This window comes from Sinocyclocheilus grahami, unplaced genomic scaffold, assembly GCF_001515645.1.
Source record: "Sinocyclocheilus grahami isolate Dianchi unplaced genomic scaffold, SAMN03320097.WGS_v1.1 scaffold898.1, whole genome shotgun sequence".
Classification (NCBI taxonomy): domain Eukaryota; kingdom Metazoa; phylum Chordata; class Actinopteri; order Cypriniformes; family Cyprinidae; genus Sinocyclocheilus; species Sinocyclocheilus grahami.
This window is the reverse complement of record NW_015506077.1, coordinates 315524-339106: the sequence shown is the minus strand read 5'-3', so window position 1 is coordinate 339106 and position 23583 is coordinate 315524. Positions and strand designations below refer to the sequence as shown.

The following is a 23583-nucleotide window of genomic DNA, read 5'->3' as shown; positions in this document are numbered from 1 at the left end:
TGACTGATAAAAATGTCTTTGCACTCTTTTAATCTAAAGTTGCTGCTATTTCACATTCCTTTCACACAAACGCTCATCAATGCGGCTGTTGTACGGTACGTTCCAAATGGGATATATCACCCTCCGAAGGGCACTTCAGAGTGAAAACAATCATGGCCTCCATATTGAAGGGTCGTTCCAAACTGAAGTGCTCAAAACTGGCCACTTCAAAGGGCCCTTTGGAATGAAGGATTTCGAAGGGTACAACTGATGGACACTTCGGGCCCCCATTATTCTTTGTGCAGATGCAGGTGTTTGGCCTTAAGGACTACCACATTAAGCCTGTGAGTAACAGGCTGGTAGGACAGAGAGACCAGCAGCTCCCCACGACTTTCACACTACGGAGAAACAGAACAGAAATTGAGCACAAGAAATAGGACACAAATGTTTATAGGCATACACAAAAGTATATCAGATGAATAAATATGGACATGATGTTGAGCCATCTTGTAAGTGATAACAGCACTGATATAGAAGCCTTGTCCCAATGGCTCATGATACTAAGCCTCAAGGTGATGATACATGGGGCAACTTTTTTGAGCAATGTTGCTTGGGCACTTTCCCATTGAGAATGGGCAACAAATTTTGATACTTTAGATCAGTCAGGTGTCTCACCTGGTTGCCTGTTGACGGCAACATCGCTCAAAAAGTTGTCCCGTGTATCATCAACTTCAGAGTCTGTCCAAAAGTAAGGTAAGCCTGGCACAATCATCCATGCTTCCTAAAGCAGTACAAACAAGGGGAACAATACCCATCACCTAGTGCTGTAGTCGAGACCAGCTATTTCAAGTCTGAGTCCAGGTAGAGACCTGAGTAAATTGAGTCAAGGCCCAAGTATACCAAGTTTTTTTATGCACAGTTGTATGCGTAGCCTTTCAAATTATAGTCCATTTGAGGTGTATGCGATTGCAGGCGATCTACACATGCCCTCTAGATAGCTTCATTTTTTTCTGCACTATTTTTCTCCAGAAGTTATGACTGATAAAAATGTCTTTGCACTCTTTTAATCTAAAGTTGCTGCTATTTCACATTCCTTTCACACAAACGCTCATCAATGCGGCTGTTGTACGGTACGTTCCAAATGGGATATATCACCCTCCGAAGGGCACTTCAGAGTGAAAACAATCATGGCCTCCATATTGAAGGGTCGTTCCAAACTGAAGTGCTCAAAACTGGCCACTTCAAAGGGCCCTTTGGAATGAAGGATTTCGAAGGGTACAACTGATGGACACTTCGGGCCCCCATTATTCTTTGTGCAGATTCTTTGCATGATGACGGCGCCTCCGTGTGGGCACATGATGATGACACAGAAGGGCACTTCTAGAAAGAGTTGTTTGGTCCCCTACACCCTTCAACCCTTCGAAGCTCTCACTCCAGAGGGTAATTAGGGCATAGGGATGAGCCCTTCCGAATGGAATGCAGGGGTAGTCTCCACAATTTTGTTGTTGTTAAGGTGACGAAATGTGCATCACGTGGACCCTCATGTACATGTAAAAACTGAAGTATACTTTGGCTTTCAGAGTAATAACTGAGACCAGGTTGACTGATAGCCTTGTGGGCAGCGTGTCAAAATATAGCACTGTTGCGCTTTGGGCGTCCTAAGTTTGCGTACCGGCTCACGGCCCTTTGCCAATCCTGTCCCCCCTCTCTCTCCCACTTTGTTTCCTGTCAATATATATACTGTCCTAAAAGGCAAAAATGGCAACAAAAAAAATGATTGAGACCATAAGAGGGTCGAGTCTGAGTCAACACAGACCCCTGCATGTGAACTCTTCAGAGAGAGTTTGGTTTTGCTTCAATGTCACACAAACCTGAGTAGCACACACACACAGTGTGTTTCTGTCCAAAGACACAATAGCACAGAGTGGATCATATGAATCGATACAGACAGAAAAAAGTATCCGCAGTGTTGTACTACTCAAGACCGGACTGTCAAGACTGAGTCCAAATGCTCCCAAGTTTATGACAAGTTTATGAAAACATGCTCTTAAGCTCAAGCTTTAGACACAGTCTTGTCTCTAGTACTACCAAGCACTGCCATCACCCTTGTCCAAGAGCTTGCTGTGCCCATGGCCATCACAGCCAACTCGGTGTCAGGTTACTGAGGGATCTAATGGTATTTCTGATCCTGCAACAAGGTCAGGTTTGCAAGTTATTAGATTAAGTTCTCTTGGCACTCCTGGCCTCTGACACAAAGCTTGACTAAAACTAAGATAATTATGTGTTGTCGGCTTTTTTTTTTTGGAAATTATCTCTGGAGTGTCCTTTGGCCAAGAACAGAGGTGTCCAGTCCTGCTACTGGAGAGCCAACGTCCTGCAGAGTTTAGCTCCAACCCCAATTAAACACACCTGAATCAAGGTAATCAAGGTTTACTAGAAATGTCCTGGCACGTATGTTGGGAAAAGTTGTAGCTCAACTCTGCAGGCCCTCCAGGACCAGGATTGGACACCCCTGGCCAAGAGAAGCAAAAGAATAACTGCAAGGTGCACTGCTTGTGTCAAGTCTTTGTAAATATTGGCAGGTACCTTCTGTCACTTAGTTAGGGTCCTTCAACACTACAGGAATATTGGCAGTACAGTGCCTTTCCTTTCAGTATGCATGGCGTACCGTCCTTGTTCCATATGACGTAACTCAGTCTACCTGTATGAATTTACTATCCACTTTGTGTACTGGAAGGAACACCTACTTCATCTCCTGGACAGTGAAATGGACCATAGAGGAAGAGAGAGCATTCACTCCATTTACACCAGAGCCTGTCCTGCTCACACGGGACATTAAATTGCCACTTATTCTCCAGATGGACAAGTTAGAAGGAGAACTGCAATGGTGAGCCATCTGTGCACCTGTCAGTTCTCCCTGGGAAATGGTGATCATATGGTCATGAGGGTAAGCTGGGTGGAATAATCAAAGGCACCTGTCCATTGTCATAAGAAAAGAGGACAAAAGGAGCGTTGGAATCTCTGCAAGCCATGGTTTAACTCCCACAGGACATTTATTTCTAACCCAGTCTCTGCGAATACAGTCTTGCATTCTGAAACTTGTGAGCCAACCCAATTTGTAAGACCCCACTCATAGGAATTTGTATGATTTTTACTAAATCGTATGTATTTTACAAGTTCCTCAATTCGTATCAATTTGTGTGAATGACCTACCCCTAACCCCGGCCCTAAACCTATCCGTCACTGGGGTCTAGACAAATCGTACAAATTCGTAAGAGTGAGGTCATACGTACAAATTGGTCGTTAGATAGCATTGTATAAGCACTGAAACATTCAGCAGCAACCACCTAAAACAGCTTAAGTCGACTTTTATCCCAACTCTTCACAGGACCATGGGTTATGAAGCCCTGTCCCAGAATAGTAAAAGCAGTAACATCAAATTGTGATTGTAGCAAAGTTCGTAGATATGGGAAGAAGGAGGCAGGAACCGGCGAACATTAAAACCATTTAATAATAAAATAAACAAACACCGCATAAAACATAAATGAAAACACAAAATAAATCCCAGGCCTGGTCCTCTCTCGTCTTCCACTGTCTTCACTCCTCCTTTTATCCTTGCGGAGCTCCTCCTTGGTACGCGAGAATGGTGAGTGGCACAGGTGTCGCTCATTATCATTAAACTCCACCAGCCTTGCTCTACTCCCACGGCTCTTGGCCCCAACCCACTCGTCACAGTGATGACACAGGTATACAATGTAAACAAATGCCAAGTGTAAAATAGTGCCAAAATATAACGGCATAGTTTAACAATAGACAAAAATAAACTGTCTTAATGCAGTGCAGTCCTCATTAAATGTCAATGTGCTTTGTACAGTTGCTGTGTTTAGTTTCAGTGCTGAAATTTCACTGTCCCTCAATGGTGGAACAAGCATCCAGCCCCAAGCCGATTTGCTGAAGCCACTAAAAAACAGCTTAAGATGTAAAGACCTTTTCTGTTTTTTTTTTGGTTTTTTTTCAGAACAAGAAAAAGAAACTTAATTCAAGGTATGTTTTTTAAACTTTTATTGTCTCGTGCAGTTTTGATTATTAGGTAAATATGTCTTGTTATGCAGTAAAAATGTCTAAACATTCCTTAAACAAGACAAAAATACAGACTGAAATAGAAAATAATGCAGATTTATGCAGATTTTTTTGTGACTGCTAATTTTGCTGGCTTCCTAATCTCCTTTGTATTTCCTCAGTCACTTTCTAACCCTAACCCTAATCAAATTAATCCATGTAAAAAAAGAAAAATTCCACGGCTTCGTCCATACCGCATGAAAAGACTTTGCTTCTTATTTTTTCCTCTTGCCATCTCTTTTGTTTTTCTCTTCTTTGAGAGTTAAGATTCCAGTCCTGTTCCTGGTTATCACCATGGCAACTTGTATTAGGAGGCATCCTGGAGCTAAACATGGACTTAAAACAGCCTACATCTTAATGCGTAATGTCTGCAAGTGTTTGTGATTTTCTTTGATGAGACACAGTCTCTGCGGGTAGCTGTGCTTCTCGTATGCCTGTTGATTTGTGTATTTTGACCATAGATACAATGGACCAGGTTAATAAAATATCGGGTAACACTTCAGTTTAGGGACTGATTTTCTCATAAACAGTTGCTTATTAACATGCATATTACTAGCATATTGACTGTTTATTAGTACTTATAAAGTACATATTAATGCCTTATTCTGCATGACCACATTTTCGATCCCTTAATCCTACCCCATACCTAAATTTAACAACTACTTAATAATCAGCAAATTAGGAGTTTAATAGATAGTTAATAACAGAGCTGAATAGATTACTTACAAATTGTAGTCCACTACTGATTACAGATTATATGATGAAAACTGTAGTTAGTAACGTAATCTTACTCATTTTACATAATGAATTCTGAATACTTTTTAGATTACTTTTAGAATACTTTTTTATCAAACGTGTTTTAAACTTACCATTACCCAGCACTGGTTAATAATGAGAAATATTGAATACATGTGCAACTCTATTTAGATATATAAAGATGCACATGTTAATGTTACACTTTGTTACACTTTGTTTCACTTGTATGTCATATTGCATATCCATGCAAAGCATTCAAATGACTGGATGTAATGTGTAAAAAAATGTGCTATTTAAAATTTTACAAATTTTACCCAGATAATGTTTCTCCATAATTTATGAGATTTGGAGGTAATGCTTGAGCAATTTGAGGATTTGTTGTTTATGCTTTAGATACTGCCAATACATTGATTGTGTACCTTTAAGTTCAAAAGTAAAAAAAAAAGTACATGAACACTTTAATACAGATGCCTACCAATATGAATGAGATCCTCATGTTTTCCCCTTAGCTAAACCTCATTAACAAGGCTACTCTTATTTCACACACATTTATTTTCTTTTATCTTCCATGAAAATATTCTTCAGGAAGAGCTATAAAGCTATAAAGAGCTACATTTTTAGTGTTTTGAGTTGACTTGTGTACATTTCAGAGCGTATGCGCGATCGTGCATGCAGCTTGTTGCCGCTGCTCCTGTGTGTGTTTTTTATTTCTGTTCTATTAACTTTATTAGTGCATTTTTTTCTTATTGTATTTTTTTGTGAGCTCTTTGAAGTTGTGCCCTTTCAAGGATGCTGGTGAGGAAAGTTTTAATAACCTTTTTAATAACTTTTTCATACCGGAGTTACTGCGTTCAACACCTGTTGGATATGCTGCTCGGATTGTTTACTCCCGGGATCAGCTGATCTATCTAAAGCAGGCCAGCTTAGCGATTCGACCAACTGATTTACCTACTGAAATCTGGAGGAAAACATAGCGGATGTAGGGAAGGAACAAGACAATGGGGGAAGAGAGCTGGGCTGAGACGGGAGAGACTTAAGGGGAAGAGGAGATTCAAGCCAAGTCTCCCCTCTTATTATGGGCCATGTGAGATCACTGGCTAATAAGATGGAGGAGCTGACAGAGCTAGTCAGAAGCCAGACGGAGTACCGGGAATGCAGTATCATGTGCTTCACGGAAACATGGTTGCATCAGGACATACCAGATCAGAACGTCTCCGTCAAGGGCTTTCAGATGGTTCGGGCCTACCGGGATTGCAACGAGAGCAGTAATAGAAAAGGAGGGGGGGGTTGCCGTTCTGGTTAATAACAGATGGTGCAACCCTTGTCATATCACGGTTAAGGAGCGGATATGTTGCCCGGACATAAACTATTAGCCGTGGGGCTTCGGCCTTATTATCTGCCCAGAGAGATTTCACATGCCATTGTAGTAGCTGTATATATTCCGCCATCAGCTAACCCTAATGTCTGCGAGCAGCGTTATTCATAATGTTACATCACAATTGCAGACCAGACATCTGAATGCTCTTATCACCATTTTGGGCGAATTCAATCACGTTACTATGGAAAAAACATTGCCAACTTTCACACAGTATGTAAACTGTCCAACCAGAGAAGAGAGTTCACTTGATTTAATGAATGCAAATGTGAAGAATGCATACGGTTCGTCCCCCCTCCCTCCACTGGGTAGGTCAGACCACAATTTGGTGTACCTCAGCCCCTGTTATATGCCTCTGGTTAAGAGCAAGCCTGTGACCACCAGAATCGTGAGGAGATGGACGGATGAGGCTTATGAGTCATTTCAGGCTTGTTTTGAGGTTACTGACTGGCAGGCTCTCTGTGAGCCACACGGAGAGGATATTGATGGACTCACAGTGTGCATCACTGATTATATGAATTTCTGTGTTGACTGCACCGTACCATCAAGCACTATCCTTTGTTATCCCAACAACAAGGCCATCTTGAATGCGAAGAAGAAGGCATTTAGGGAGGGAGACAGAGGGGAGGTGAAAAGAGTGCAGAGGGAACTGAAAGTTACAGAGGCTAAAGACACTTATAGGAGAAAGTTGGAGGGGAAGTTTCAGCAGAACAATTTAAGAGAGGTTTGGAGTGGCATGAGGACCATCACGGGTTTCCTATTGGTGCTTTTCCACTGCGTGGTACGACTCGGCTCGGTACGGCTCAGTACGGCACGGTTCAGCTCGGCACAGTTTACGTTTCTACTGCCGTTCAGTACCGCTTTAGAGTGGGCGGGATTATTCACATGTCGTTATAGTTGCACCGCCTCTACTACCACGACTCCTAAAAAAAACGTATTCATTCCGCGTCGTCCCATCAAGCTCTCGCTGGATCCGCTCCTCTGCTATCAACGAGAGGAACGTCTGTTCTTCCGCAACAGACAACAAAACTTTTTGGTTGTTAAAAAAAAGGTGCGCTCATTCAAAACAGTTGCATTCGATCCTTCGCTGGCTGTGCTGATTTAAATCTAGCGGTTCTTTTGTGTTTGTGTCGCAAGTTCAGTGACGCAGGTAGTGACGATTCTCTCCGGCCAATCCGTGATCAGCAGAGTTTACACATCACGTTTTGGTAACGGTACGGTTCACTTGGAACCCCAACCGAGGTGGTACTAAAAAAAGTACCAGGTACCAGGTACTGTACCCAGTGGAAAACCCCCCAAGAGTGAACCGTACCGAGCCGTACCGTGCCGTACCATGCAGTGGAAAAGCGCCAAAAGGTCCAACATTGGAGGTGTTGCTGGTGGAGTAGAAAGGGCCATCAAACTTAATCTGTTTTTTAATAGATTTGATGATGTTTCTGCCCTTCCTCCCCAGGACTCCTCTGTTTGTCCAACATCATTAGCCACTCAACTCTCTGAACCTCCCCCTCCACATTCTGGAGAGACTGGTGCTGGAGGAGCTCAGGCCCATGCTTAGGCCTTTTATAGATCCTCTTCAGTTTGCCTACCAGCCCCACCTAGGAGTTGAGGACGCTATCATCTACATGCTGGATCGAGCTTATACTTACCTGGATATGGCAGCAAGCACTGTAAGAGTCATGTTTTTTGACTTCTCCAGTGCTTTTAACACCATTCGTCCGGCTCTACTGGGTGAGAAGCTGACAGCGATGCAGGTGGATGCCTCCCTCGTGTCCTGGATTGTGAACTACCTGACTGGCAGACCACAGTATGTTCTGTTGCAGCATTGTGTGTCGGACAGAGTGGTTTGCAACACTGGAGCTCCACAGGGGACTGTGCTGTCTCCTTTCCTCTTCACCCTGTATACTGCAGATTTCAGCAATTGTACTGCCATCTTCAGAATTTTTCTGATGACTCAGCTATAGTTGGTTGCATCAGCGGTGGTGAGACGACTGAGTTCAGGACTACAGTGGATAACTTTGTCACATGGTGTGAGCGGAACCATCTACAGCTCAATGTGACAAAAACAAAGGAGCTGGTGGTCGACCTGCGGAGGACTATGGCACCCATGACCCCTGTTTCCATTCATGGGGTCTCAGTGGATATTGTAGAGGATTATAAATACCTGGGAGTCCACATGAACAATAAACTGGACTGGACTAAGAACTCTGAAGCTGTCTACAAGAAGTGCCAGAGCCGCCTCTATTTTTTGAGGAGGCTGAAGTCCTTTAACATCTGTAGGACGATGCTGAAGATGTTCTATGAGTCTGTGGCAGCAAGTGCTATCTTTTTTGCTGTTGTATGCTGGGGCAGCGGACTGTATAGTTATTGAAATCTTAGAAGTTTTATATTTATTTCTTGTATATAGATTTCTATTTGTATTTTTATCTTGGTGTTTTGAAGCTGCGGTAATGAACCTAATTTCCCTCCGGGATTAATAAAGTATTTCTGATTCTGATAAGAAAGCGTACCGAGTATGGCGCTGCCGCAGTATGTCACTCACTCTTCATAATCACCCATCTCTCTCTCTACCAGTCTCTCTCGCCACGCGGACTGCACCCCATCTGTTCCCTGAGCTTTTTCTCCTTCCTTCTCTCCTATAATCCTCTCTCTCACTCTCCCTCTCCCTCTTGGCTGAATCGATTGTCCACCACTCCCAGCCAACACCCTAATGCTCCTGTCTTGTGGCGTCATAGGCACTGATTCAATTTAAGATACTCTCTCTATAGAAGAGTATCCAAGTGCTATCTTTTTTGCTGTTGTATGCTGGGGCAGCGGACTGTATAGTTATTGAAATCTTAGAAGTTTTATATTTATTTCTTGTATATAGATTTCTATTTGTATTTTTATCTTGGTGTTTTGAAGCTGCGGTAATGAACCTAATTTCCCTCCGGGATTAATAAAGTATTTCTGATTCTGATAAGAAAGCGTACCGAGTATGGCGCTGCCGCAGTATGTCACTCACTCTTCATAATCACCCATCTCTCTCTCTACCAGTCTCTCTCGCCACGCGGACTGCACCCCATCTGTTCCCTGAGCTTTTTCTCCTTCCTTCTCTCCTATAATCTTCTCTCTCGCTCTCCTCTCCCTCTTGGCTGAATCGATTGTCCACCACTCCCAGCCAACACCCTAATGCTCCTGTCTTGTGGCGTCATAGGCACTGATTCAATTTAAGATACTCTCTCTATAGAAGAGTATAAAGCAGACAGGAAGTTCTCTGATTTGAACAAGCTTACTCTGCATATTTTGTATGCCGATTTACAAAGCCGTACACAAGCGGGAAAACAAGCTCAAATACTTATTTGACTTTGAGCACTAAAGATTTCCTGCCGCCAGAGAGAATGAGATTATGAACATCGCTTATAATGCTATTGTTCCTGTTTTGATGGAAATACAGCAGCGTATTAGGCTATGATTACTTGTTATGCAACAACTTTTACAGTGTTCAGCTTGTGTTGGAGAGCAAATGGATGCAAAGCTTTCTCTGTCTGATTCAATGGGTGTTTACTGAGGCCTCTTTTACACCTGCTATTTTTCTTGTGTGATATGATCACAAGTAAACAATCCAACGCAGTAAATACAGGTGCAAAAAAGGTCCAAAACATTTTGTGATCACAAACTATAGTACATTGCACATTGGAGTGTAAACGCTAATCCCAGACAGTATCAAAGAACTGCCTAGTCACCTGTCAATCATCCATTACACTAAAAAAGAGGTTTTAAATTTACTTTATACACACTTCAAAATTTCATCCCAAAAAATAAAAATAGGAAAATCCTTTAATATATATCTGGTCCGAAGCTCCAGTTGTACATCTTAAGTTCAATTAACACAACTGCTAATGAGCATTCGGTTTGAAACTAAAGTATATTTTAAGCAATGGTCTGCCGAATTGTTGATGTTATTGATCGATTGATCGATTGATCGATTGATGTTTTTGAGTAATGTACAATACAGTTTAAAATTGATGGGGTCAGTACTGTATTATTATCATTATTATTAACATTCATATTTAGCAAGGATACATTAAATTGATCAAAAGTGAGAGTAAAGACATTTACAATATTACAAATATTTCTATTTTAATTAAATGCCTTTTTTTTACTTTCTATTCATCAAAGAATCCTGAAAAAAAAATTGTATCCTGATTTCCACAAAAAGCAAGACAATCATTTTCAACATTGATAATAAGAAGAAATGTTTCATTCAGCACCAAATCAGCATATTAAAATAATTAAAGGGAATACATTACATTTGAAAATATTAAAATAGAAATATTGTAATAATATATTTAAGTAATAATGTAATAGTAATAATTAGTGATGTCAAACGATTAATCGCATCCAAAATAAAAGTTTTTGTTTACATATGTGTGTGCAGTGTATATTTATTATGTATATATAAATACACACACATACAGTATTTTGAAAATATGTACATGTATATATATTTATATTAATGTAATTTATATTATATAAAAATGTATTTAATATATAAACAACATATTTTTACTGAAATATATACATGCATGTGTGTGTATTTATATATACATAATAAATATACTCAGAACACAAAACATATATTATGTAAACAAAAACTTTTTTTGGATGCGATTAATCGCGATTAATCGTGTGACAGCACTAATAATAATGTAATAATATTTCACTAAATTACTGGCTTGACTGTACTTTTGATCAAATAAATGCTGCCTTGATGAGCAGAAGAGACTTCTTTCAAAAACATAAAAAAATCTTACCAACCCCAAATGTTTTGAACAGTAGTGGTGTTACAAAACCAGTATACAGTATAGTATAGTTACAAAAGCAGACCCTCCCTTTTAAAAAACAATCCAAGTGGTTAAAGGAGTCGCATTTCCCATCAATAACATTCATCAATATCAGGTGTAAACAGACGTAAAAGACTACAGAAGCATAGAAAGTATCAATCATTTTCAAAAACGGAATAACTGAAGCGATGTTAATCGTTTGGTTTGTGGGTTTCATTGCTAATGATGTGAGAATAAGCACTAGTTTCCAGATGGTTGTACTGATGGATGTGCCCACCCTGCAGTCCTGGCCTTTATGGCTACACACTCTGTCTGCTATAATGCCACTTTAATGGCTCGTGGATCAATAGACGCTCTCACCACCCATAAAGCCCAGCCCAAACATACAAATATATGTGGAACAATATGGCATACATCTACATAATATAACATCTATAGTTCGAAACACAGGATGATTTCAGAAGAAAAAATGATTGATGTTTGTCAATTCAAAATGCACTGTGATATACAACTGAGATGCGATTTGGTGTCTGAAAACATTACATTCAGTTATGTAAAGTATTCTTATAAAGTATACTATTGTTGCTTGACTAAAAAAAACTATTTGTAGTCTTACAGTTACACATGCGGCTACAAAGTCGAAAGCTCATGTATCATCTTAAATGCCAAAAAAGGTTCGAAATGTCAACACAATAAAATAAGCGCCTCTTTGACTTGGTCTTGGAAAAGCTGTGGGATAATAGCTTCACTGAGCTGAAATTGATGCCAGCGCTGCCACTCTGAAACTGCTTGTATAGGAACGCTCAACCTGGGGCAAAGAGCTCAAAATCTTTTCTTTTACCACATTTCCTAGATCAGGTTTGTGCCTAGGGAAGCCGTAGGAAGCCTTTCGCCCATAACAGCCGCCGCTAACTGTAAAACATCTTGGGAGATCCATAAAGGTTCAAGCGGCATCTCATGGGAATGATTAAGTTTAACGATCGCTGTGTCGCATAACAGCCCAGGAATATGACACCGTTCACAGGCCCAGCCGCACCCAATACTGACGTTTTCACATTTACTAATTATGTAAAGACTGTAGTTATTATTTGACTGAAACAACAATTGTCAGTTTCCGATTAAATGTTTTTGGAGGGATGAAATCATTGACCGAAACAATGACGTTTAATTAGTGTTTCTCTGATGGTGCATTTTGACTGTGTCAAAGTTTATTTCATGCACACAATGTGGATAATTTACGACAAGTAAACATGTCAGCTGTGTGGATGCTAGTACAGGATTAACAAAACTGATTGCACGTTTTTTTTCAATATTGATGTGTATTCTTGGTAACACTTTAGATTAGGGAACACATTCACTATTAACCAAGAGTTTTCCCTCAATAAACTCAATAAACTTCACTAAAATATGGTCATGCAGGTTTTATAAGTGCTAATAATCAGCCAATACGCTATATGCATGCTAATAAGCAACTAGTTAATAATACTGTTCCTAATCTAAAGTGTTACCGAATTCGTACATTTCAAGATCAATCTTTTAGGGCTGTTTCAGTTGATGCATGAACAAAACTTGATAAAACATTATTTACTAGCATTCCTCCCATCTAATAAATTGTAATAAGCTTTGTTCTTTGTTACTTTTGATATGTGACAAAGTCTCAGCTTATAGATTCTGTCAATTTTGTTATGAAATTGAAACAATAAATAATGTTCTTTAAAGGACTAGTTAACCCAAAAAAGAAAAATTGCTATTCATTTACTCACCCTCAGGCCATCCAAGATGTAGATATCTTTTTTCCTCAGTAGAACAGTAAAGAAGATTCTTAGCTGAACTCATTGGTCCTTGGTGATTCATAAAATGCAAGTCAATGGCTACCTTCATTTTGAGAGTCAAAAAGAGCAACACAAGCAACAAAAAATGAATACCCATGGCTCTTGACGAAATATTGAGGTCTTATGAAGCTAAACGAAACTGAACATCAATTACAACATTATTACCTGTAATCCAGAGCCTCAGACAAACAGGGAAATCCAATTCTTTTCCAAATAGACAGTTTGTCTATTTAATCATGCAATGGCCTAACATATTACGCAATTAAAGCACTCAATAATGATGTGAAACGTGGATGTTTTACATGTCTAAAGCATATAAAAGGTCTTCACCAACTCATATGAAGCTCATATCAGCTTGCATTGTATCATTTTCTCAGTTCAATGACAGTGCGTTGGAGCGCTGAATGAGTCAGTAAAAAACAGCATCATAGGATCATATACGGCAGTATTTTGGCTAATTTTGAGTTGAATTGATTGTCAAGCGTCCGAAAGTGAGTTTTGATTGAGTAACTTGTAGGTCTGTGCTGCAGATTTGGTGAACTGGTTCAACTATTTCACCAAAAAGAACCGGTTCATTGAACGATTCATTGGCAAACCGGACATCACTCCAGACTGTTTACCTGAGGCTATGGATTACAAGTAATAATATTGTAAATAATGTTTAGTTTCTTGCACATACTGATTGTTTTGTTTTATAAAACCTCAATATGTTGTCAGAAGCCACGAGTCAGAAGTCAGAAGTATTATTTTTGTATTGCTTATATATGATTTTTTTTTACCGGTAGCCACTAACCTGCATTTTATGAATAACAAGGACCATGATTTCAGCTAAAAATCACTGATCTACTTCTACTAAACAATATGTGACCCTGGACCACAAAACCAGTCTTAAGTCGCTGGGGTATATTTGTAGCAATAGCCAACAATACATTGTATGGGTCAAAATTAAAGATTTTTCTTTTATGCCAAAAATCATTAGGATATTAATTAAAGATCATGTTCCATGAAGATATTTTGTAAATTTCCTACCGTAAATATATCAAAACGTAATTTTTGATTAGTAATATGCATTGCTGAGGACTTAATTTGGACAACTTTAAAGGCGATTTCTCTTTTCGATACTTTTTTTTTTTTTTGCATCCTCAGATTGCAGATTTTAAATAGCTAAATCTCAGCCAAATATTGACCAATCCTAACCGGTTTTGTGGTCCAGGGTCACATATAGGTCAGTGGTAAATACTGAATTTCCAATTTCATCCCAGAATTTTTATTTCGGTGCATCACTAAAGATTAAAGTCACCCATAATATCCCCCAATCCTGTGTAAGGTCAAGAAACACTCACCTGCGTGTTCCTCTTGCTGATTTGCTGGGTGATGTGCGCCCGTCCCGTGCTGGGATCCACACCCACCAACGACACCACCGCCTCCCCGATGACATCATCCCGTGCAAAGCGATCGAAGCTGAGCACCAGGAAGTGCAGCGAGAGCTCGGGCAGCAAGCTGTAGGGGATGCCATAGAAGGTGAACGTCTCGTCGAACACGGGCTCCAGAGTCTTCCTCAGGACACGCGTCTTCACCCGGTGCTTCTTCTCAGGCAGGATGGTCATCTTCACGTAGGGGTCGGAGCTGCCCGCCTGTTCGTCCACCGCGGGGAGCCCCTGCGCTCCTACGATGGTCACTACAAGGGCCTTCTTGGGGAAGTTGTAGTCAACGGCCAAACTGAGCATTCCCAGAGAGGGGGAGTCAAGACTGTGGGGCGACGCCGTCTTACTGGGTGCTTCGCTGCTGCTTCCTGAGCTGCTCTCCATACAGCAGTAGTCGGCCCGGATGGGCAGCGACCTCTCCAGTCTGGGAGGTCCCACAGGAGGTACCAAGTGGTTCATCTGAAGGTGTGGGGTACCACCTTCAGGATCCGCATCCACAAGAAGCACGTCGCCGTTTCGGGACCCACGACCCCATTCTCTCAACAGGGAGCCCGATCCTGAGCGCCGGCCCACCCGTACGATCTTCTTGCTGTTGCTGAGGGTCTCGGGGTAGATGCTGATGCCTTTGAGCATGTGGATGAACTTGTAGGGGGGGTCAATGGGTGGGTCGTAGGGGCCGCTGGTCAGCTTGTACGCACCTGTCATTTGACGATATCGCCGCTGACAGCACGTCCAGAGGAAAACGGCCACTGTCACGGAGACGACCAAGACCCCCGCACCCAGAAAACCTGCAAGTACTGGGGACACATCTGAAAGAGACAGAGACAGAGCATTAGATCACTTTAGCAAAGTCACTTTAGCAATCAGCATTTATACTGACAAGCATTTATTGTAATCTAAAATATACATGAATGTTATTTATACCGAAACTTGTATATCATGTATTTAAAGGGATAGTTCACCCAAAAATTAAAATTTTCTGTCATTATTTACTCACCGTCGTGTCGTTCCAAACCCGTAAGACCTTCGTTCATCTTCGGAACACTAATTAAGATATTTTTGATGCATTCCAAGAGCTCTCTGACCCTCCCATAGACAGCAATGTAATTACCACGATCAAGGTCCAGAGACGGAGCAAGGAGATTGGTAAAATACTCAATGTGACATCAGGGGTTTAACCGTAATTTTACGAAGCTACGAGAATACTTTTTGTACACAAAGAAAACTAAAATAACGACTTTATTCAACAATTCGTCTCCTCCGCATCACCCTGGTGCCCTTTTGGAGAGTATCCACTGAACGTAAACAGCGTATGCTATTCCGTGTCAGCTGCGTCACACGGATTCGTTGTTTTCGTTCAAATCAAAGAGTAAAACAACGTAGAAAACGTATCCGCGTACAAAAAGTATTCTCGTAGCTTTGTAAAATTACGGTTCAACCACTAATGTCACATGGATTATTTTAACGATCTCCTTGCTACGTTTCTGTGCCTTGATCGTGTTAGGATCCGTACTGTCTATGGGAGGGTCAGAGAGCTCTCGGAATGCATCAAAAATATCTTAATTTGTGTTCTGAAGATGAACGAAGGTCTTATGGGTTTAGAACGACATGAGGGTGAGTAATTAATGACAGCATTTTTGGGTGAACTAACCCTTTAAATATACTTGTCATTACACATTTGTAATGATGAAATGGCAATTGAGTACTTTTAAAATATATTAACTTTAAATGTAATTTCAAAAAACACTTAAAATTATAATCTTAATCTATCATCACTTTACATGTGATTATTAGTCAGTATATTAGTCAGCATATCAAAACAAGTGCACTTCTTTAAAGCATGACAAAAGATTATTAAAACAATGATTTAAAATGTACTATAAGTAAACATTTTAATTTATCACAACGTGCATTTTTACTTTAAGAAACAGTCATGAAAGTGTCTCACACTTAAGTGGCCTTTTATTTCATTAATATTATCTGCAAGTACAGTTTTATAAAAAAAAACACTTTGAAGTACACTACAAGTGCGCATTCAATACAATTAAGTATCCTTATTTTTCACAAGGACATTGTGATTATAAATTCAAGGAGTCTCAGATTCACAAAGCAACACTTTAATCACACTAAAATTGGCATGAGACGTAGATTCACAAATAACTGACTCGAGACACATGATATGTTTGGCTCCAAAAGTTAATTTTTGGAATAATCTGACAATAACCTGTTCTCTGGACACTCTCTGTCATTTGATGCCATATTCCTTAGCATGGAGGATAGGACAAAAATAGCACACAACAAACATTTTTCCACATAAAGCATCATCTGATGCTAAAGGTATAAATACAGGTAACTACACATCATGGGGGCACGTTTAGAGTGGTAGTTACATCCATTTACTATAGGAACAAAACTTTCCTACTGAGTGGACATAAGGTAGTGGACATTTAAGGTAACTGATCCCTCACTTGCCACCTAGGCAATAAATAAACACTCATTTAAAAATGTGACTGTATTAAAGATTTGTAAAACATTATAAATGTTCTTTTAGATCAATATAATGTAATAAACAAGGAAAATCCTAAAAATGCATGACATTGCCATGTGAAAAAGCGTGTAAAACTATTACCACATGGAATTTGAGACTTGACTTCTGAAACAAGACTTCAGATTTGATTTAGACTCAGATGTCAAAGAGATGTGAACATGCCTGCATTCAAGGTAATAAAACATCCATATACAACATCACACCACAGCAAACCACAGGTAACTACACATCATGGGGGCACGTTTAGAGTGGTAGTTACATACATTTACTATAGGAACAAAACTTTCCTACTGAGTGGACATAAGGTAGTGGACATTTAAGGTAACTGATCCCTCACTTGCCACCTAGGCAATAAATAAACACTAATTTAAAAATGTGACTGTATTAAAGATTTGTAAAACATTATAAATGTTATTTTAGATCAATATAATGTAATAAACAAGGAAAATCCTAAAAATGCATGACATTGCCATGTGAAAAGGCGTGTAAAACTATTACCACATGGAATTTGAGACTTGACTTCTGAAACAAGACTTCAGATTTGATTTAGACTCAGATGTCAAAGAGATGTGAACATGCCTGCATTCAAGGTAATAAAACATCCATATACAACATCACACCACAGCAAACCGCCTTGTGTGACCTTGAACAAATACATAAAACTAGATCTCACAGCAAAGCACAGAAGCAGTTTGCAGTTTGCAGGCACCCACTCGTTTCAGAACGGCAGTTTTTCCCCTCAGGCTGAAGCTTTAAGATGCCAGAATATTGCAGAAATGGAGTTATCATTCATACTGCAAGCCATTAAGTTGCTAAATAAATATACTCGAACTTGGGAAAAGTTTAAAGCCATCGTTTTAATTTTTGTGTTAGCGTACTGTAATGTGTTGTTTGTACTTCTAATATGTATTTTGGACAAGCAATTATAGAAATGATTTTCATGTTGTCTTGCCTTTTTGTCTATATGTACGTCATGAATTTTTATATATAAAATAAACATGCAGAGAACACCAACCATTTTAACATAAATGAATAGCATAACCAAACCACAGAAAGTAATATTATGCAGAATCTCCTGCAATCTTTGCATATTAGACACAAAGTATTTTTACATTAAAAAATTGCACACTTCAGCTTCAAAATGTGTATTCAAACAGCATCATTACTGCCGCAGAACTCTAACTAAATACTATGCACAAGTCATTTCCTTCATAACTCCTAACTCATTATAGTTTCGTTTGGACTGTGACCCACATTCACAGAGAGCTGTGGGTGATAAAGACTTGGATGAGGTTTTTCTAGAGAAAACATCTGGTCTCAAAGTGAATTTAACAGAATACCAAACATGGCCACCGATGGCCTCAAACTGAGGTCAGAGACTGACCCAGTTAGATGCAGAACAGAGAAAAACAGCAGGTTTTCAACTTCAGGTCAGTTCAGGCAAAAACATGAATATGAAAAGGGAGATTTATGGTGTATAATTACAGAACTTGTTTGTGAGGGAGAAAAAGCGCACTCAAATTTAAAAATGAGCTTTCTAGGTATTGAAATTGCCCATGTAATGAAAAACTATTTTCTGGGTATTGTGGGATAATTCTTGCTCTTGGCTGCAGCTTGGATTCTTTCCTGTTTAATTCATGACTGTTTGCATCTTGCTTGTTCCACAGCCATTTGCTAGCTAATGGGGCTGATGCTGAGCACATCAGTTATATTTATGATCATGGATTCTTCATTGCAGTCCATGAGAGGATCCAGAAGTAGGCCCCTCTCTTCCGAGCTGCTCTCAGACAGACTGTTTACTTTAGCCTCATTCATCATGAAACGTGCTAATTAGCACATTATTAGGAAAGGCGATTTGCAAAGATTCATTACAAAACATTATACTCACTTCTTCTGTAGATGAGGCTGGATCATGAATGATTCGCGCGAACATAGACGCATTTATGTAGATCGGGGCGCATTCCCTTCAGAAACAAATGTAATCCACTGCGAGTTCAGCGGCTCAGATGTCGGGAGTAAATGATGACTGCTATGTTCATTATTACATCCAACAACAAAACACCTCAATCGCTTAGGAGTCATTCTTGTCTACATCTGCTCCGGCGGTGAAACAATGGCGGACTGATGACAGCTCACTCAGGGTGGGTCTAAGGTAAGATGCCAGTCCAGTCTGTGCTGAAACGCTACTGTCAATCAAACTATCGTGGGAGGGGCCTGTCTGTGTGATGTCACACAGACAGGCATCTGAGATCGACTCGATTTGAGAAAGGGGAAAACATTTAACACGATTAAAAAAAAAACACTGGGTGGATTTTTATCATTATAGGGTGGTTGTGTACACACACTGCCCAACACACATTTCAGTTCAAACAACTTGTAAAAGTGCATGTAGCATCCTATGACCCCTTAAAGCTCAGAGTTTCTGAGTTGGGGGCAAATTTGGTAAATGTGTTTACACAATTATCTAAGTTGCATGTACAAAATATAATAGTATAGTACAATAGAATATAGAACAATTCCATTTACAGCGTCTTTATAATCTGAATAAAAACATCAAGCAAAATCTCACCCGATGCACATACATTATTAATCATTTTGTACAAGCCGTTCACAGAATCTGTCAAATGTGACATCACATTTTACAAGCCCCGCCCACGACTGTTGATGGACACCGCTGAATTAGCAGAGACCCCGCCCTGAGTGAACCACGCACAATCCTCCATGTTTATCTTCACGCTAGAGCATTTAAAAGCAGCATTCAAGTAAGAAATATCTTCTTATTACAGCTATAGAAGTTATTCAGTCTAAAGCAGTGAGTGATTTTATTATTTGGGTCATATTAACAGTGCAGACAGCAGTATAGGTACTGTATATTATGCTGCTGTCACTTAATACACATATCTAATATAAACGTGATTTCTTTCCCAGCTGTTTTCCTTCACAGACATAACTGTGTTTTTGTAACTCATGTGTTTGAACATAAATTTGTGTGTATTTGATGTGCCGTGTGACAGCCGCTTTCTGTGCGTGTGCTTCAGATGTGTGCACTCAGAAAACCGTATATCAGAAGTTTAAACTAATATGGTTTAAAACATGATAATCAAAACCAAACAGATGTTCTTTAGCAGAGTATCTGAAGAATGAGCTGTAAAGGCACAGCCCTATTCTGGAAAATGGCAGCAGCTCGTTTGCATTTAAAGAGACAGGCACGAAAACAGCGTGTTTCTGCTTCCACTCAAAATAGGCATTTTCACAATTATATAATAAATGATCTGTGGAGTATTTTGAGCCGAAACTTCACAGACACATTCTGGGGACATCTGAGACTTATATTACATCTCGTAAAAAGGGGCATAATAGGTGCCCTTTAAGAAACACACTGGTTGGTTCTGTGTGGAGCACAGTCAGCTTTAAAAGTGCTTTCTTTGATAGACTGGCGTCCACTGGCTCCATTTTCTTTGTCATTCCCTTTCTGTTTCACCCTCTTTCATTTCTCCATTTACTGACTTGACACTCTTCCCTATTCTCTTTTTGTTATATTAATTTCACACCCTTCTTTCTTCGCCCCTCTCTCCTCCCCTCGACTTCTTTCATCTCCTCTTTCCTCTTGTCAAACTCCGAACTCCAGGGCCCGGGACGGTGAAGTGCTCGGGTCGCCGTGGCAACGACAGGTCCCTTTCTTTGCTCACGGCAGTCAGAGCTGACTGGAATTGTGAGTCGGGCCCAGCTTCAGTGAGCTGATGAGAACAGGATGTGCTCTCCTGCCCCGCACAACAGCCTCCTTAAGGAAACAACAGCCAATGGGAACACAGAAACCAATCACATGCCCGAGCAACAACACAGAACAATAACGTCTAAGGAGAAAAGCCACCAAAAGCACTTCCTGCTGAAAATGTAGTTTAATGAAAGAGTATGTCACAAATAACATAGTTAAATGTGTTCTTTGTAATTTAGAATAATGATAAAATAAACTACAAAATTACCAAGTTCTAATTACCAGGCTACTTTCAGAAGTAGAACATGATAACAAAAAAAATGGCTGTAAATACCATTAAAAAAAAGATGTACACTTTAGCATATTTTTAAAACGAGTACGTATTACAGAAATAATATACTTTAAAAGAATATACTTAAGTGTGAATTGAATGTAATGTTTTCAGAGACTTAATTGAATGTTATTTGCTATTTAAAATAAAAAATATAGTACAGTTTAAATTCCTATATGCATTTTAAATACATTTTTGATCTTTATATGTAATTTCATCATTACTTATTGTCTTTGAAATATGGCTAAAGTTACTGCTGAATGTACTGACAAGCATTTATGGTAAACTAAAATATACTTAATTTTATTTCTATGGAAACTTGTATGTCATGAATTTAAATGTATTTGTAATTACACATTTGTAATGATGAAGTTGCAATTTAGTACATTAAAATATATTCACGCCACTATTTTTGAAAATAGGCTAATTTTCCAGCTCCCCTAGAGTTAAACAGTTGAGTTTTACCGTTTTCGAATCCATTCAGGCGATCTCCGGGTCTGGCGGTAGCACTTTTAGCTGTAGCTTAGCATAGATCATTGAATCTGATTAGACCGTTAGCATCTCGCTCAAAAATGACCATAAAGTTTCTATATTTGTCCTATTTAAAACTTGACTCTTCTGTAGTTACATCGTGTACTAAGACCGACGGAAAATGAAAAGTTGCAATTTTCTAGGCCGATATGGCTAGGAACTATACTCTCATTCCGGCGTAATAGGCGCAATGATATTACACAGCGCCTGAAAATAGTCCCAGCTAGGTAACTTCCAATAAGCCTATTTTCAGGCGCTGCGTAATATCATTGTTCTTTTATTTTTATCTGCAAGTACAATTTATTATAAATATACTTTAAAGATTTTAAGTACACTAAAAGTGCACATTTAATACAATTAAGTGCACTTATTTTTCACAAGTGTATGACTTGGGTCTCTGCTTTAGTTTAAGTCTATGGGATTTTTCATGCATTTGATCAAAAAGTGCATAGGAAAACAATATCACACCTCTCCTCAATAAGTCTCATGATTTGAGGCTAAATTCTTCAGTACAGATAAAATCCCTAAAGAATGAGTAATAGTAGCCTAATATTGATGCTTGCATTAAACATTAAAGGGGTCATATGATGTTTTTTTAAAGATCAATATTTTGTGTATTTGGTGTAACAGAATATGTTGACATGCTTTAATGTTCAAAAAACACATTATTTTTCAAATACTGTACATTATTGTAGGTCCTATATGCCCCGCCTCTCTCAAACGCTTCGTTTTCTTCAAAGTCCCTCCTTCCGACAAGCGCAGTCTGCTCTGATTGGCCAGCTGACCCAGTGCATTGTGATTGGCCAAACACCGCAAGCACTCGTCGGAAATGTAACACCCCTTACCATAATCACCAGCTTCATCTTTCAAAATAAATGAAACGACAGAGCCCGAAAGGGGAACAGAGTCGCGTGACAGACACAGTGATGAAGCTGGTATGTGTTTGCAGTACACAAGCCACGGTTAAAGGTGTAATAGGTGATTGTCTTCAGAAAAATTTTTTACTATGCTGGTTGAAAATCTCTTCACATCGCGATAGCAATCATTAAGTTAATCTTTGCGTGAACATTTGGGTGGCATTATGCAAATATTTCCACATTGTGACGTAGATATGTGGGGGCGTGTTGGAACGAGCTGTTTTAGGGGGTGTGGCAGAGTTTTAACTTTGATAAAGAATCTCTCTTTGGTTTTGAGACTTTAGTCTTTGCAACTTCAGGGATCTCATCTATGCACAATCAGTTTGTAACACTCCAAAGAGAAAGGGACACGTGAAATCGCATCATATGACCCATTTTAAAGCTATAATTTCAGGTGTCACAACCCCGTTCTGCACTGTCTGAGAGTAGTGTGAAACACCCAAACATTTTGTGGAATGATCAGAATATAGTCGTTTGATAATAAGAAGAGACAAAGAGATGAGAAAGAAGGAATGAACTACGGTGGGGGAAAAAAATATATAAAGATACTGTGTGACAGACGGAGAAGAAAGAGCGATAGGGAACGCTAGATTAAAAAGAACAGAGAGACATAAGATGTTTGAAACTCCTGATTGAAACCAGCATCTCTGATACAGAACTCAAAAGAAATCTGTCATTTTTCAGTCATGTGACTGTAGAATAAATGCATCACTCTTGACGTCTGTCAGCACAGACGTTTAATACTATTCTGAAATGTTTGACCCTGATTTCAAGCCCGTTGGCTTTATATTTCCTGTCATTTTACCTAAATTATTCCGGATTTCAGTTTTTGCCTCTTCGCCCCCCCCCCGCCCTGCTTCAGTCCACACAAAGGCCGGACCCTCCCCGACTCGCCTGGATGCAATATGCCCCCCAGAGGGACTCCAAATCACATGATGTCACTTTTGGCTGCATGTTTAAAAGCCAGCTGCTTCTGTTGCTTAGAAACAACCCCTCTGAGAGACGAAGAGTGGAAAAAAATCATTTTGCTAGCTGATACACTCAACTCTCGCACTGGTAATTGCGGTATAAATGAAAAATTAGTGTCAGTATTCTAGCTGAAATCTGACATTGTAGTTACAAGGAAACACGTATCTTAATGACCTCTGAATAACTATAAGCGGTGGTTGCTAAAGGTATTACTATTGCTCGTGTTTATAGTTATGGATTGAACAAACACCTAACTATTAGTAT

At 39.6% G+C, this 23583-nt stretch overlaps 1 protein-coding gene across 1 annotated transcript in view; it reads right to left on the bottom strand.

Annotated features, from left to right (window-relative positions):
- Positions 1-269: 269 nt before the first annotated feature.
- The window catches only part of LOC107563929 (synaptotagmin-11-like), a 30489-nt gene continuing 7175 nt past the window's right edge, over positions 270-23583 (bottom strand). The window contains exons 2-3 of the mRNA XM_016248915.1: positions 14228-15117; positions 270-377 (exon numbers count right to left, since the gene is read on the bottom strand). Coding sequence (XP_016104401.1) covers positions 270-377; positions 14228-15117 — 998 coding nt within the window. The remainder of the gene's footprint in view (positions 378-14227; positions 15118-23583) is intronic.